Source organism: Pseudorca crassidens, chromosome 1 (assembly GCF_039906515.1).
Source record: "Pseudorca crassidens isolate mPseCra1 chromosome 1, mPseCra1.hap1, whole genome shotgun sequence".
NCBI classification, from domain to species: domain Eukaryota; kingdom Metazoa; phylum Chordata; class Mammalia; order Artiodactyla; family Delphinidae; genus Pseudorca; species Pseudorca crassidens.
The window spans coordinates 16,227,368-16,244,338 of NC_090296.1; the positions used below are offsets into that span (position 1 = coordinate 16,227,368).

At 47.3% G+C, this 16,971-nt stretch overlaps 1 protein-coding gene across 2 annotated transcripts in view; it reads left to right on the forward strand.

Moving 5' to 3' along the window:
* The window catches only part of KCNK10 (potassium two pore domain channel subfamily K member 10), a 141,638-nt gene extending 130,332 nt beyond the window's left edge, over window positions 1-11,306 (forward strand). For both annotated transcript variants that reach the window (XM_067728615.1, XM_067728610.1), the window contains exons 5-7: window positions 1,886-2,072; window positions 6,489-6,631; window positions 8,467-11,306. In XM_067728615.1, the coding sequence (XP_067584716.1) occupies window positions 1,886-2,072; window positions 6,489-6,631; window positions 8,467-9,087 (951 nt within the window). In that variant the 3' untranslated portion in view covers window positions 9,088-11,306. The remainder of the gene's footprint in view (window positions 1-1,885; window positions 2,073-6,488; window positions 6,632-8,466) is intronic.
* Window positions 11,307-16,971: the final 5,665 nt, after the last annotated feature.

Genomic DNA, 16,971 nt, shown 5'->3' on the forward strand with positions numbered 1-16,971 from the left:
GACGGGCCTTAACTGCCCCCTCAAAGTTCTATAATATCCTATTTGGAAATTCATGAAATGGGTAAAACATTCCTTGTGGTTCTCGGGTAATTTATCTTGTCACAGTACTTTCATTTGTGGAATAATGGTATTTTCATATGCAGTTTCAAAAATATCAATAAATTATCTTTTTTTTTTTCTGATGGCTTTTCTGAGGAGATGGGGAGGGAACTATATAAAAGCTTGGATCAATTTATTTTTTCCTGTTCCCACTTTATATACTGAGTACTCTTTTAGGAGTTAGAGAACTTGACTCCTTTTTATAAAGGATTGTATGTCTTTAGCTTTTCCTACAAATATTTAGGGGAATATACTGATCCAGGAACTGGAGTGTAAATAATGCTGATTGAGATTTGTGCAAATAAATATTCTCCACTCTTCCTATCATTTACCTGCCCATTCCATTCTGCCGTATTGAACATACCTGGGACTCAGGACCCCAGGCAGGTGGGACGGATGGTTTTGAGGCATGATTACAGAGAAGAGCAGCCTCTCCACTCCTTTTCCAGCTCTTTTGTCCCTTGGCGTTTTCCAGGGAAGAGGTGGTGTTTGTCTCCGTAAGTCAAGGAGGAAGAGGCGAATGAGAGGAAGGGAAACAGAATCATCATCAACCTTCCTATCTTGGAGACCTAGTCATTGCCTTGGCTAGCGTTTCCTGGTCAAGCCGAGTGGTTGATCGTAGAAGAATCTCTCTTGACCATTTCTGTCCTGGGAACCCTGGCTGACGTGACCCTGCTGTGATGAAAGTTTAGGAATTCCTGGACACTGACAAGGTTGCTCAGTGACAAGTTTTTTTTTGTTTGTTTTTTGCGGTACGCGGGCCTCTCACTGTTGTGACCTCTCCCGTTGCGGAGCACAGGCTCCGGACACGCAGGCTCAGCGGCCATGGTTCACGGGCCCAACCGCTCCGCGGCATGTGGGATCTTCCCGGACCGGGGCACGAACCCGGGTCCCCTGCATCGGCAGGCGGACTCTCAACCACTGCGCCACCAGGGAAGCCCTCAGTGACAAGTTTTTATTCTCAGTCTTCCTTCCGAGAGGGGAAACAGGAAGGCCTATTCTTCACGGAGGTTAGTCTGGTTTCTGTCCTTGGAGGAGCACTCTGGCAACTTTGAATTGGTGAATCCTTGAGTAACTTGAAAGTCGGTTTCCATCGCTGCGCACCGGACTGAGATCATGCCAGAATTCGCATCTTGGCTCTGCCCCTAATTAGCAACATTTTATGCAAGTTCCTTACCCTTGTTGGCTTCTTTCTGCATCTGTAAAATGAGGTGTATGAATGCAAAGTTCTCTCTGTACTCTGGAGGTTCTCTGCTAAGTTACCGGAAGGCAATAACTAGAAAATAGATCACGTGGTGAGGATTTCCATGACGTAAATGTGTACTTTTGCAGAAACTCAATCTAAGCAATGTACAAAGGTCCAGGCACTCTGGTGTTAAATATATATTTATGATAACATGTGGCTTTGATTGAGTAATGGTGCTAGGGTCCCCGATGACAGTCTGTAAATTATTCAGTTTAGTTGCCATGCCAGTGTTGTCTTGAGTGCCATTCAGTGGGACACCAGTGTGCCTCCAGTCTGTCTCTGGACTCCATGGGCATGATTCTTTGGCTAAACCCCAAGCTAAGTGGGGTGTCTTGCCCAAGGACCCCTAGACCCCCTGAAAACTTCTGAATGTGCATTTCTCTAGGAGAGGGTCCACAGCTTTCATCGGATTCTCACAAAGCTGCCCATGACCAAAGAGAGGTTCAAAGCCACTGATGTTTTTTTCTCTACCTCTGTCTTCCGAATCCAGGGTGATGGAGCTGACTTGCCTCTCCTTCTTTCTCTTTTGCTGTTCTTTAGAAAAAGCAAGTGAGTCAGACCAAGATCCGGGTCATCTCGACCATCCTGTTCATCTTGGCCGGCTGTGTTGTGTTTGTGACAATCCCCGCTGTCATTTTCAAATACATTGAGGGGTGGACGGCCCTGGAGTCCATTTACTTTGTGGTGGTCACTCTCACCACGGTTGGCTTTGGTGATTTTGTGGCAGGTAAGCACCCTGGGCATCCCAGTTACCAGGGCCCTGGTGGGGAAAATATTCTGCCGGCAGTGCTTTTCCGAACCATGAGAAAAGATGTGGGAGAAGCAAATGAAAAAGGCTCAGCATCACTGCTGCTGTGCCCAGGCTTGTTTCAAGCCCATGGTCCTATGCGACGTAGACAGCAGCGGGCTGCTGCCTTGAAAGGAAGCCAGCCTCTCCCTCCCCAGGTTGCAGAGTGTCCTTATCACCATATGAGTTATAAGTGAAATGAATTTCTCATTGGATTTTGGACTTCTGAATTGTATTAAGGCTGCTTGAATCAATTGATAAAGTCTATATTAGCAAGTGGCAAATATGAAACTCTGGAGAAATTAGCATAGAGTATAGTCTGCAGTGATCTGCAAATTAAGCTGCCTGATGCTGAGGTGAGAGCCACTGTCCCTGCAGAAGTTGTCCTGGGCATGTCCGGATGCAAGACTTAAGACTCAGGTGACCTACCAGGAGCTGAAAACTGCCCCGAGGGAATATAATATTATAATGGCTTCTGCATGAATGTATATGGGAGAAATAGCCTTCATTGTAAAAATAAATGCCAATGAACGGTGCTTAAGGAAGCAAAAGAAAACCACCATCAAATGCATCTAGGGACTGGGAGCTTGAAAATTGAGATGAGATCTGACATCTTACATGGACCACTTTCCGAGCGTGGTAGGAAGGCAGGAAGAGAAGGAGGAGGCCATCCTTCTCTTTCCTAATGGAATAGTTCTAGGTGGTCAGAGAGTCGGTCATTTTCTACTTCAAGAAGTGAACACTCTGACCAAGCAACTCTATCATAAGTTACACATTTATAGAGGACAGGGATCTCCTCTCCCGGAATCTGGAAAACAGCAAATTCTGGAGAGGGTGTGAAGGCTGGTCAGCAGGTGCATGGGTGTCTCCAGGTTAATTCTGGAGTGATTTTGTAGCTATTCCAACTGGGAAGAGGAAGACTGAAGTCCACTTTGTAGAAATAGCAGTTTTAACTTTTTCTTCCTTTTTATCGGCTAAGGACTAAGAACTGCAAAGTCAAAGTGATTAAAAATTGTTGACAAAGAGCCCGAGGCCTGGGACCCCACCAGTCTTTCCTTACGCACAGTGCTCAACCATTGTGCAGATCCTCAGCTTGGGCAAGAGGTCACTTGATGCCATTTGGTGAGAGGCCTGAAGCTCTGGAAAGACACCACACAGAGAAATGAGGAAAGTAAGAGGAACAACTGTCTGGTTAAGTCCTTAGCATCACCCATAGCTGCACTGTGGGAAAACTCAGCTGAGGTTCCAGTCCCAGGTAAACACATGGAACGGCAGCTGCAGTTTAGAGCTATTTCACCAGCATCTTTTTTTTTTTTTTTTTTTTTTTTTTGTGGTACGCGGGCCTCTCACTGTTGTGGCCTCTCCCGTTGCGGAGCACAGGCTCCGGACGCGCAGGCTCAGCGGCCATGGCTCACGGGCCCAGCCGCTCCGCAACATGTGGGATCCTCCCGGACCGGGGCACGAACCCGCGTGCCCTGCATCGGCAGGCGGACTCCCAAGCACTGCGCCACCAGGGAAGCCCTTCACCAGCATCTTTAAGCTCCCCAGAGCATCATTTGCACTCTGTTGTGCTGCAGAGGCCCCTGTGCTAACACTGGCCTGTCTGGAGGACTGTCTTCTGGAGGGCACTTATGGTAAACCCTGCTTTCTAACCAAGCGCTCAGTTCCATCTGTCAACCTGTTAATCTGGGGCACAAATAGCACAGCCTTGGGAGTATGAGGTTTAAAAAATTACTTGTGATTTAAATGTATTATTTATCCTTATGAGCCACCATGGGCTGTGACTACAGTAGCACACACCAGCGCTTGAGCTGATGTTTACTTACCTGTTAAGGTTGTGACTGCCACTAGCACTGTTTATTTTTTGTTTTTTTTTAATGATCTTTAACAATGGAAGATTTTAATGGAGCAAATGGGCAAATCTACAAAAAAACACATAGAATTGTTAGAATGTTTTAAAGTCTGTTTTTGTTGTAACTGAGTGAGAGAAAATGGACGTGTTTTCCCCATGGGTTTTTGATAACGGTGGTTGTACATGTAAATATGTGTCCCACAGAGTACCTCTCTTTTTTTTTCTTTTACTTTTTATTTTATATTGGAGCAGAGTTAACAATGTTGTGTTAGTTTCAGGTGTACAGCAAAGTGATTCAGTTATACGTATACATGTATCTATTCTTTTTCAAATTCTTTTCCCACTTAGGTTATTGAGCAGGGTCCCCTGTATAGCACTGTTTTAACTCCCTTACTCACCGCAGATTACAGAGCCATATTTCCTTTGTCCTGAAGTCTCCGCAGACTCGGGTCTTCTATAATTCATGGTGCTGACTGCAATTGGACCAGGCCCTTCTAAACTGTAGTTTCCAGGGCTAACGTAGACCAATCTGAAGAATGCAAGCCTTAGAACACTGGAAGTATGTCACAACCTTTTGGCAATACTTTTAAGAGCAAAAGGGAAGGATGCCCATCATTTTTTTGTGTGTGTGTGGTACGCGGGCCTCTCACTGTTTTGGCCTCTCCCGTTGCGGAGCACAGGCTCTGGACGTGCACGCTCAGCAACCATGGCTCACAGGCCCAGCCACTCTGCGGCATGTGGGATCTTCCCGGACCGGGGCACGAACCCGTGTCCCCTGCATTGGCAGGCGGACTCTCAACCACTGCGCCACCAGGGAAGCCTGCCTGTCATTTTAAAAGATACATTAACAAGAGTTGATGGTTGCTGTGATTTGACAGGGCATCATTTCAGAAATATCGGTCAGAACATCAGTCACCATGCAGGATCAAGTGCTGGTTTATTTTGTAGCTGACTCACTTTAGGACAGTCTAACAACATTACAAGCATTTTGGACCCTGACTGGGAGCACATACTGAGTTCTGCATTCCAGGCTAGCCGCTGGTAAAGGAACAGGCAGCCTTGTTCGCTAGCGCGCCCTAGTGACAGTCTTTTTTGGGTGATGGTGACTTGTGAAGGTAAATATTTATTTTTAGATAGCTCCAAGGAGAAAGCTGCAGAGCTCTCTAGCCTAGCGCAGAGATGAAATGAACCTCGAAACCCACGTAATGTTGCAGAAACTCCAACTGTATCCTAGAGAAAGCTGAGTGGGGAGAGTTGCCTGAAAAGGCAAAACAGGGCAGCTACACCAAACCGAGGGGGGTTTAACCACAGAGCCCTTTAGCAAAATTTGGAATTCGAATTTTAAGAAGTGGCTGTAGCTGTGGAAACCTCGTGGGCGGCGTTGCAAAGTGGGTTTGGTCACCCCGAAAAGAGCCGCAAGCCACAGTGCCTGCCCAGCTGCCTTTGGGAGGTATTCTTGATACCATAAGAGCTCAGTATGGATTCAAGGATGCTAGATGAGGTTACAAACATGCCCCAGTGGGAAAGTCCAGTGATCACTCACCATGTGGTACCATAATTACCAATCCATGGTTCAAGTTGGTTGTCTTAGAAATGGCCACCTGCCTGCTTCAGTGGGCAACGACATCTCACAGAGTGAGAGCAAGGCTGTGAGTTATTTCGTGGAGCGTCCTTACTTCTTTAGGAGAGGGTGCTGGGCTTGGAATCTCTTTTGCACGGCTACCTTAGGCAGTGCCTGTAGGAGGCCTAGAATAAATAGGCTAATTACTTGGAATAATGACTGCTCCTTTCAGTGGGACAGCAGTCAATGCAGTCAGGCAACTAGTCGATTTGGTCTGATGGATTTTTACTGTAATCCCTATTTGTAAAGGGGTTGAACTAGCCGGCCTTGGAGGTCTCTTTTCTTTCTAGCACGGTGATTCTAATTGCTCAGTCTAACTGACCCTGCGGATTAGCATCATGTGAACACCATCCCTTGGTGAGCACTATTGCTTGGGTCCGAGTCTCGGGAATACCATTAAGTCTAATATTACTTCCGTGCATCTACTCATCTCTTGGTTCATGCATGTGCGCTTAAGAAGGACATGGTTCCAAGAGTTCCCAACCGTTCGGGATTATTTAATGATACTTTATTTTTATTAAATTTAAGGCAATTTAAGAAAAACTTGACAACTGGGCCTGCTCTGTTGTCCTCTAATTCAAGTCATTCATCGTCAAGCTCAGGTTTAGACTAGGTGGATCACGTTGGCCACTGGATATTTTTTGTTACGGGTATTGTGGTTAGTGGTCAAGATTCAGAGGAAGTTAAGCCACAGGTCAGGCTACTTTAAGGAAGAGACACGTCTTTTCCTGGCCATCCCACCGAAGTCACATTATGGATTACAGCAAGCCTAGTAGCTGTTAGATGGTGATGGACGACATTTCTGCTACACAGACTGGGATATGTTTGCTCTGCGAAGACTATATGCTAGATCCTGGTTAAAGTAACATTTGGTTGTTTTCAGGGGGAAACGCTGGCATCAATTACCGGGAGTGGTATAAGCCCCTAGTGTGGTTTTGGATCCTTGTTGGCCTTGCCTACTTTGCAGCTGTCCTCAGTATGATCGGAGATTGGCTACGGGTTCTGTCCAAAAAGACAAAAGAAGAGGTAGGACCCCTTTCCAGATTCTATGAATGTTCCTGAGATCAGATAGGCTCGTGTTAAGAATTACCTATCTCTATTCTATGGGCTAGACTGTGTCCTACTAAATGGAGGGCTTCTAGGCTTCCTTGAATTGTTTTAAACGCCAGGCTAAATGGAATAGCAGTTATTTCTGGATCCTTTTTTGGCAGGTGCGAGAATCTGATGACCCACCAGCCCACAGCTCCTGGAAAGACTAGTAAACAACAACTTATTTTTAAAAAAAGAAATGAAAAGAAAAACAAACAAACATAGCAGAGGTAGATTACATTTGAGGGAGGTGTGCAGTTGTCCCCAATCAGCAAATATGTGAATTTTTCTCAATTCCATATGAGACTGAAGTTATTGAACTGTGGCTGGCCGTGGGGAAGTGAACTCAAGGGGTCCCTTTCACTTATGCCCCCTCTTGGTTATCAGATCTGTAGAAACAAGTATATCTCTGTAGCCAGGGGCACACAGTCTTTCCTTCCTCAAATAAATGTGCATGGAAACCTACACAGAGGCAAGAAAAGGAAGGCATAAGGAGGAAAGGTAGATTTTGTTTTTTCAAAAAAATGTCCACGTAGTTCATCTGGAAAGAGAGGAAAAGAAATAAGAAAGAGGGAGGGCAAAGTAAAGAGAAGGAATGTGCTAAAGAAAGGAAAGGAGATAAAACCCAAAGAAACACAAAGAGGGGCAGCCTCTTGAAGGATGACTGTTCCCTTCCCAGAACGCGGTCATCTGATGTGGAAGGCCCCAGGAGAGCGTTGTTGAATGGAGATGTCTCCCAGATCACTCCTGGGGGCAATGCTTTAATTTTCCTGGCTTGCATAAGCCCTGTCAATGCACTCTCCAGTCCGAGTCCCCAGATAGCTAACTGGCCTGCTGAAAATCAGCTATAACGAAAGAGAAAGCCACAACATAAATACTGACGTTCCTCAATCCAAAAGTCCGAGTTACTCATCTGTACGGGAAAGCATGAGACTTTAACTAATAGCCCTGCTGAAAAAGAGCCCAGAGATTTGGGATTGATCCTCATGCAAAACTTCACTCTAAGGAAGTGTGTTCTGTGGGCTTTGGCAGAACACGCCCCCTTCCTGCACCTTGACCCTGGAAGTGTGGTTACCATGTGCCCTGGAGGGTCTTCTTAAACCAGGGTTAGCACAAGGCCATAGCACGGCCCAGATATAGGGTGATCACCTTGACCAGTGTGCCCAGGACTGAGGACTTTCCCTTTTAAAAGCGCGACATTCCCAGGCTAACTGGGACAGGTGGGTCACCTTTCCCAGATAGAGATGGAGCTTGGAGGGACCGGGAAGGGCAGAGGACCTGCTGAACACCTGCTTTGTGTCTGCTGAACGTGCTAGATGCATGCCTGCCTCACGTAACAGGAAAAACCCCGTGAGCTAGGCACGACCGCCCCGGAGTTATGCTGGAGGAACGAGGCCAGACGATTAAAAAGGGGGCGGAAACAACGGGAACTCGGGCCTGTCCGACTCCAAACATTGATCTCTGCCCCCGAATGCCAAACGCCTCTCCTCCTTCAGTCACGGTCTCCAGATCTCAAGCTTCCATCGGGTTCCCCAGCAGGTGTGCCTTCCCGAGCCACGTTAGACCCGAGCCATTCGGAGGTGGGTGTCTAGGCGGCAGGAAGGGCGAGGGCAGAGGTAGCATCCCGACCCTCCCGCTGGGCGATGCGGGGGGGGGGGGGCCCGCTGCGGCCTCCTTCCCGCGGGGACACCCGAGGGCTGCGCGCCTGGGGCGGAACGCGGAGGCGGAGGAGGATGCTTCAGCGCGTGGCTGTTTTCCCGTCTCTCCGCCAGGTGGGGGAAATCAAGGCGCACGCGGCCGAGTGGAAGGCCAACGTGACGGCGGAGTTCCGGGAGACGCGGCGGCGGCTGAGCGTGGAGATCCACGACAAGCTGCAGCGGGCGGCCACCCTCCGCAGCATGGAGCGCCGGCGCCTGGGCCTGGACCAGAGGGCACACTCGCTCGACATGCTCTCCCCCGAGAAGCGCTCCGTCTTCGCCGCGCTGGACGCGGGCCGCTTCAAGGCCTCGTCCCAGGACAGCATCAACAACCGGCCCAACAACCTACGCCTGCAGGGGTCCGAGCAGCTCAACAAACACGGGCAGGGAGCCTCTGAGGACAACATAATCAACAAGTTCGGGTCCGCCTCCAGGCTCACCAAGAGGAAGAACAAGGACATCAGAAAGACCTTGCCCGAGGATGTTCAGAAGATCTACAGGACCTTCCGGAATTACTCCCTGGATGAGGAGAAGAGAGAAGAGGCGGCGGAAAAGGTGTGTAACCCGGACCACTCGAGCACGGCCGTGTTGACTGACTGCATCCAGCCGCAGGCCGAGATGGAGAATGGCGTGGCCCCCACGGACACCAAAGACCAGGAGCGCGAGAACAACGCGTTACTTGAAGGCAGAAACTAAACGGTAAGGACATTGGACTTGACCCAGCGTTGTGGGTTTTGTTTGTTTGTTTTTTAATTCACCCTGAGACACGTGCCTTAAACAAGACTTCTCCTTAGTCCGAAATTACATAGCATCGAAGAATATATTTCACTGTGCCATAAACGACTGAGAAAGCTTGCTCTGCCCAAAGGAATCAAAGAACGAGGACTTCACTTTCCATCTCGACCGCAGGACACCCAGGGAGCCTTCGCAGGCATAGGAGGTCACGGCCGCAGAGGTCAAGGGCACGTCCAGGCGATGCTGTGCCCCAGTGAAGCGCCGCCCCGCTCTGGCGGGTAGAAAAGGGCAGCTATTCCTTAGACCAGCCGTCTGAAAGGAACAGGTGTGTCTTTTAAATGGAGTCATTTCCTGAACCTACCGTTAGCGATATGTGCGCACACAGAAGGGGACTGGATTGGGGGGTGAAGTGTTACTTGTAACTTGGGTTAGAGTGGACATTTCAGAATGTTGCTCTGAGCTCCAATTTTGATACAAACGGTTCAGTGCATACCTAGCCTTTCTAAGCTCCAAATGAATGTCCTTGGGACCGGAGAGCACCTGGAATTTGTTGGAAGCAGATCAGAGCGCACATATTAAAAGGTGCAATTGCTTTCCTCATTACAAAAGAAAAAAAAATCACAAACATATCACACTGTGGATATTACCTTAACCAATGGCAGAAGCCTACTGAATTTTGTCTTTCTCACAGGGGCAGGTAGTCCCAAAGAACTTGCAAGCATTGGTGAAAACCCAGCCTCAGCCGCTGCATGGTTACAGGCAAAAATCATGCATTTTCCTCAGTGGGTGCAACGGTGAAAATAAACTGGCTTTTGAAATGTTCATGTTCACTTTTCCAGTGGAACTTCGGTTACAATTTGTTTTGATAAGAGGGGGAAAAATACCAAAACTATTGCCTTGCACGATGCCGGTGGCTTGCTCTTCTGTCTAGCTGATCCTAAATTTTTATAGACATCCTGCATGTCTGAGACACACCAAGGAGGACCGTGGCATCATTCCATCTCAGGGCTTCTTGTCCCTTTGGGTGTCTTAGGGTAGACATAGTGACCCGAGGCCCAATCTTGCTATCTGCAAACAAAAGGAAAATTAATCCCTCAACCAACCCTTGTACAAGGAGATTGAATTGTTTTCATTGCTTGCAGTTTAAGTGCCATTATTGCCATTTAAAAAAAAATAATACTTAAAAGACGTATTTGAAAGATTTCACTTTCCTGTGTGGGTGTTCCTTTATTCCGAAAGCATCACTTATTTTCCTTTGCTCCTTTCTCTCCTCACACCTGCTAGTCACTAAAATTGGAACACCACTGGGATTGATTGTTTCTAGGCAAAGAGTAACCAATAAGTGGTGATAATTATGATTGTTCCATGAGGTTAGAACATCCAGTGAAGGAAAGGGGGGAGTGGCTAGTCATAGGTTTGGAGAGGAAGATTCTAAGTGAATTTTTATCAGAAAGGGAAAAACACGTACTAGGCCACCCATCCTGTGTGCGCCTCAGCCTTTTTCAGAGTTGGCTGGCCGTTATGCGGGTTCAAACTTAGTTATTTGTGCCACACACTTAAGCATTTGGACCTGGCAACACTGGGAAGTTGCTGGTTATGGACCTCCCAGGCTTGGTGCCACTGTTTGCAGATGTCACATAACTAATACAGAGAGGAGATTTATCACAAGATCACAGGACTAGCAGAGACTTCCAGAAACCATCTAATGCTTTCTGGGCTTTCAGGGAAAATTATACCCACCACATCCTTGACTACTGGAACCATGGCAGACCTCTTCCTGCCCATTTCCCCCAAATGCACAGCTCTCCCTTGTCTAGGGCACATGTAGCCCTCCGGCCCCCGGCCCCCGCCCCCCAATTTTAGGCTCTACTTAAAGTTTTGGCATTGCTTTTGGAAAGGAGCCAAATAAGAATCAAGTTTGATGAGACCCCTCCTGTCCGAGGTCGGTTTCGGTTAACGCCTCCACGGGGCTGTGGCTCACTGGTGACATCCTGTGTCCACATAGTAATAAATAGACACTTGGAAAACAATGTATATGCGGGTGTGGGTGTTGGTTCTTCCTATGGGAATCATTCCAGCCCGACATAAAATGTGTTTTAAGGAATTGGTAGATAACTGGGACTTTTCTTATTCTGTCAAGTTAAAAGCTTCCTGATTAAACTGTCCAAGGATCTCATTCATTTGGGTTTCCACCCTCTGTTACTTGGTACCTTCTTTATAATAGTGGGTTAAAATTCTAGACCCTATAGGCAGATCTGGCCAAGCGGCTTCCCTGTCTTGTATCCAGTGGCTTCTATGGGCCAGGCTCTAGATGAGGTACTTTATGGGCGTGGGCTCACTGAAACCTCCCAGCAATACTCTCCGGGAAGTGTTTGGAAACCCGTTATACAGTTGAAGACACAGAGGCTCAGGGAAGCTAAGTGAGTAACTTACCTAAGATCACACAGCAAGAAGGTGGTGGAGCTGGTATTCAAAGTCTATCTGACCAAAGTCTGCTTTTGACTTTGCTACAGCGTCCGTGTCATGCACCCTTGTGAGTGTGAGTGTGCGTGTGATTGTGTGTGTGTGTGTGTGTGTGTGTGAATGTGTGTCTTTCTAGTTTCAAGGACACAGCATACAGAGGTGGGGAGAAGGTCTTTACTGCCAAGACGGTATGAGGTCTTTGTGTAAACATGGCCTAACGAGTTGCCCTTGCAGACGCTGATTGGACATTATTTTGGTTTTAGTTTTGGGAATGCTCTAGGTGGCATCCTCTCTGTATTGTTAAAAATGCCCTTTGAAAGCACACTTTTGCACTTTACTTGCTTATCCTGCAGGAACTCGGCCTACAGCTGGAATAGAACAGTTCAAAGCTCTAAGCTGCACACTTTACCAAACAGAACAGGCGTTGGTGTGTGTGTAAATGTGCGTCCAGATGAGTCAGATCCCAGTATTGTGGAGGGATCGAAAATAGCCCTTGCCTGGGGGTTCCGCACGCACAGATGGGGCCGAGGCCCTGATGAATGAAGTCGAAGAAGAGCCCACCCTTTGTGGAGATTGACCCATTAGCTCTGTGGACAGAGTGTTTGACAAGCTATAACATACTCTCCAGAGGAGAAGCTGAGACTTCACTTCGTGTGTACAAGCTAAGATTTGGGGGGAGGCCAGTTGTTTTGGAGTTGCTTGAAAGTTACCTTTTTAAGATGGGACCAAGTAACACATAGAATTTGCGTGGATAAGGCAAAGCTGCTACAAATTCTACATACGCATCGGCACAGCCCCGTCCTTCCAACCTGCATTCCCCACCCCACCGTCAACCTGGAGAAAACGTTTTGATTTTGCACGTGGATAGAGCACAGGGGCAGTAACTTCAGTGCGCGGTGTCCGTTGTTTCTCCTGGTAATTGGGTATTGAATTGCTCCTCCACATGGATGTGGTGAGAACCAAGGGACAATTTGGAGAGACTTCAGCTCAACACTCAGTCCTAATCCAATAGTGACTCTAGGACTTTATCACTTTTGGGGAAGGGCCTTACGTGTGTGTAGGTACGGGTGTCCCCGACCTATAGCTAAGGTGACTGGGACTGTTTGTCTGTGCTCCCCAGTCCCAGACTGTGATCTTGGGCCCCTCAGGCCCCTTGCCTATATCTCTGTTACCTCATCAGCACATCAAGGGAGTGGAACACAGCTAAGCGTTAAGGTCCCTTTTAGTTCTGCAGTTCCCTGACTAAACACTCCCTGGTCCATGAGTTAATTACATTTATTAAGAACATTACTACCTGGGTTTGTAAACACTGACTAACGGGCCCCACTCATTTTAGGCGAAGATGAGCGCTTAGTCTCTTGCCCTCTGGGATTTGTTTTCTTGGTGATTGATGGAGACCAGATGTATTTGGGAGCCTGGTATCCACATGAGGTCCGTGCCCTGTGTAGACTCACTCTGTCACCTTACAAGCACACGGTCACCTAGGGGACTCATGCCATGTGGGCATTTTTTGCATGGTGTTAAGACTAAAGAATTTTAAGCTGTTTTTATTTGCAGTCAGTTGTAGTAAAGTTTACCTTTGATTACTTTATGAATTCATATACTATAGACAGACATTTCTTACTCAGACGCCTACACACACACACACACACACACACACACACACACACACACAGAGGAAATGGCTGCTTTGGGTTCTGTGAGGACTGTTCCATGTTGAAAGTCCTAGTTGTACTAGATGTTAGCAAACCACCCTCACCTCCCTCTGAGATGATGCTTCGAGGCTGAGTCGATTGTCAATGCTGCTCATATATTTGTATGCTTAGTTTTGGGGGTTAGTGAGAATGTGGCCAGAATTTGGGTAGGGCAGATTTTTACTCACTATATTGGGTAAGAATGTCGACCATTCCAATGTGTACTGTGGTTTCTGAACCATAGGAAAGGCATAGGAAAACAAACAAACATGCAGAGACTCTCTAAAAAAAAAAAAAACATAAGAAAAGCCAGTCCTGCATTTCATGTCTCTGCTTCCTGCATCCCGCTGATGTCTTAAGGGGGGAGGGTGATATACTTTCTCACAGTTATGATGCAACTGTGTGCAGACAGTGGCTGCGTGAGCAGAGGGAACTCTTGGTGGTAGAGTGTAAAAGCTAGTAATGGCCTTGGAAAATACAGATGGCAACTCTGTGAAACACAGGTGACTTTAATTTGGCTTTGTGGGTGCTGTGAATTCTGCGTATGGAAACACTGGAATAGCATGCTGATTCCAGGGCTGTAAATAAAGTCCCAGCCTCTGTCCTTGCATGAGGAACCAGCTGCTTTGTACTTACTTCACCACCCCACCCACAGGCCATGGAAACCTCAGTCCTCCCAGGGCGGTCCCCAAGTCATGTGACATCGGTGCAGTGGCAATGAGGAGAAATAAGAGGTGTCTCTGATTTTACCGAACGTGATCGTTTTCACAGGTGCCTAAGAGATTTGGAATCTTTCTGTTCTCAGTTCTTAAGTGAAAAATCTCAAATAGTTCCCTGTGCATTACGAAAAAACCAAAAAACTCCTTGACAGCATTCCCACTCCATCTCTACAGCGGTCTTGCGCTGTCCAGGACAACCGGGAAGCCTCCACTCTGCCATCAGGGCTTGAGGTGAGAACGTGCAGGGGTGCCTAGAAGCGATATGCAAACCCACCCACATGCCAGCCTCTGGTCTACTCACCCATCCCAGAGTCATAGGCAGGGGACCCCGTGACAACGATGAACCCACGTGTGGAGGTGTTTTACCTAATTTTCTCTCTGTAGGATTTCATGGTGCTTTAAAAAAAAAAAAAAAAAAAAAAGGCATTTTACAGAAAATAATGCAGGGTGGGGGGAGGAGGGAATTTCGTAATGTTCTTAGGAAAAGTACAAAAGCAACTTTGCTTGTAACATTTCAATAAGCTGTGCTGCTATTGTCTTTATTTGATGATGTAATTTTTTTTTTCAATGATGGAGAAAACTGCAACAAAGACCTTCTGGAAGATCCAATCCGATGTCTCTCCTGTTTTCCTTTCTTTTGTGGGCCAAACGTGGTTCAGAGTGGCTGGGTTGGGAGCTATACTCAGGACCGCAGGTCGTCTGGGGCATGCCTGGCTGGCATTCGTCGGGGCAGAGCTGATGGAAACTCGCTGTCTTGCGGGCAGGGGAGCCCACAGCAACCCAAGAAGAGGAATCTTAACCCAGTATGGTTACCGTGCATTTACTTTCACCTCCCTCTTTTTATCTGGTCCTGATTGCATGTTGCTGGGGGTCGGACAGCATGTCACACTTTCTAGGTGAAACACTGAATCTGGACCTTGTGACAAGTCTGCCAGTATAAAATGGACAACTCCTTGGGTACCAACACTTCAAGCTGTATCTGATTTTGCCCTTGCTATGTGTCCACCAAGCATGGGCTTGTCATGATGGGTAGAGATAAGATGCCCACCATTTCTGAGCACCTGTTACCTACTAGGTACTCTGCTAGGCAGTTTACAAACATGCCATTGGGTCTTCCAAACGAAACAAGTTGGGTTTCTTCATTTTGTAGATGCAGACTCTGAGGCTCAGAGAGAATAAGACACTTCGAACCCAAGTGAGTCAGCTCCAAACCTGAGTTTCTTTCACCAGATCACGCAGCTGCGAGGGACGTGTGCTTTGAGCACTTTTCCAGTAAAGGTGATGTGGCTCTTTCTGACTTGTCTGCCATGTCTCTCTCATCCTGTTTGTGAGAGAGGCGTGCCATGAGGTCAGAGGTGAGTTCCCAGCTGCAGGACTAAGCAAGGCCAAGTGGCTGCCACAGTAACCAAAGCCAAGAACTGCACCAGGCTAACCCAATGCGACAACTGGTCATGGGTGGGCGGGGACGGATCCGTTTCATATTTGTATTGTTTTCATGGGCTTCATTTTCATGGGCCTGGGGCATGGTGCATGGTGCGTAGTAGGAATTCAAAATGATCTTTCCAAAATACAACTTGGTCTGTGGCTCTCCTTGGCCCTCAGGATAAAACCCCAAAGCTCTGGTCTATCCCAGGCCCTGCGTGTATTTCTGCCTCTTTGCACACCAGTCTCTGCCACCACAATTTTGGATTACTTGCAAGCTCCCCAATGGTCCATGCTTTCTTCTTCTGTTGCCAGGTCTTCGCACATGCTGTCCCTTTTGGAAGTCCTCCTCATTTATGTGCCACCTTCCCCGTCCCACCACCACCTGACTCCTTCAAGTCTTTCAGTACTGAGCTGAAGAGGTACCTGTGGGGAATCTTCCCTCACTCGTCCCCTTCCCCTCAGAGTGAGTTAGCTGCCTTCAACACAGTGGGCTCCCCTCAACTCGAGCATCTGCTATACTGGATTTAACAGCTGGTTTCCTTGTCTGTCTGGTGCAGATGATAAGCTCCTCAGGACAGGAACTCAGCCTCTCATTTTCATTCCCAGCACTGAGCACTACCTGATACAATATAGACACTCGAATTATTGGTGGAATAATTTTAGTACCCTTCATGATAGCACATTTGCATCCTTCAAGGCAGATTTAATTTTTTCGTGAATTGGAAATCATTTGGAGCCAAGACTGGTGGAATAAGTGATTTATCCAATTCTTGAGTATCATCTTGGTCAAAATCAAGTTTGCCGGGCTTCCCTGGTGGCGCAGTGGTTGGGAGTCCGCCTGCCGATGCAGGGGACACGGGTTCGTGCCCCGGTCTGGGATGATCCCGCATGCCGCGGAGCGGCTGGGCCCGTGAGCCATGGCCGCTGAGCCTGCGCGTCCGGAGCCTGTGCTCCGCAACGGGAGAGGCCACAACAGTGAGAGGCCCGCGTACCGCAAAAAAAAAACCCAAAACAAAACAAACAACAACAACAACAACAAATCAAGTTTGCCTACAAAGTAATGAATTTGATTTGTATTTGGGGTTTACAAAGAACTCCAAAATTTTAATCACAGTGATATTAAAATAACTAGACTCTAAAGGTGACTGCTTTGATGGATAGCTCTCATATAGATGTACAGATGATGGAATATTTATTTAAAAACCAATCTTATTACTAGAGATACAGTTTGAATGTCTATGACCTTAGGAAATAGGAATTATGTTTTGTGGGGATGTCAAATATGTGACAAATGTGCCACCACTCCTTACACCTATGCCCAAGGCAGGTTCTTTCATCAATTGTAGAATACCTTCCCTGTTAATCCACGTGCATTCTCAGAATCCACTTTAAGACCTTACTCAAGGTTAGCAGTTCTCAAAGTATTGTCCAGTGACCTTCTTACGTCCCTGAGATTCTCTCATGGTATCCATGAGGCCAGAAGTATTTTCAGAATAATACTAAGGCATCATTCACCCACACTGTCTCATGAGGGTACAGCATTT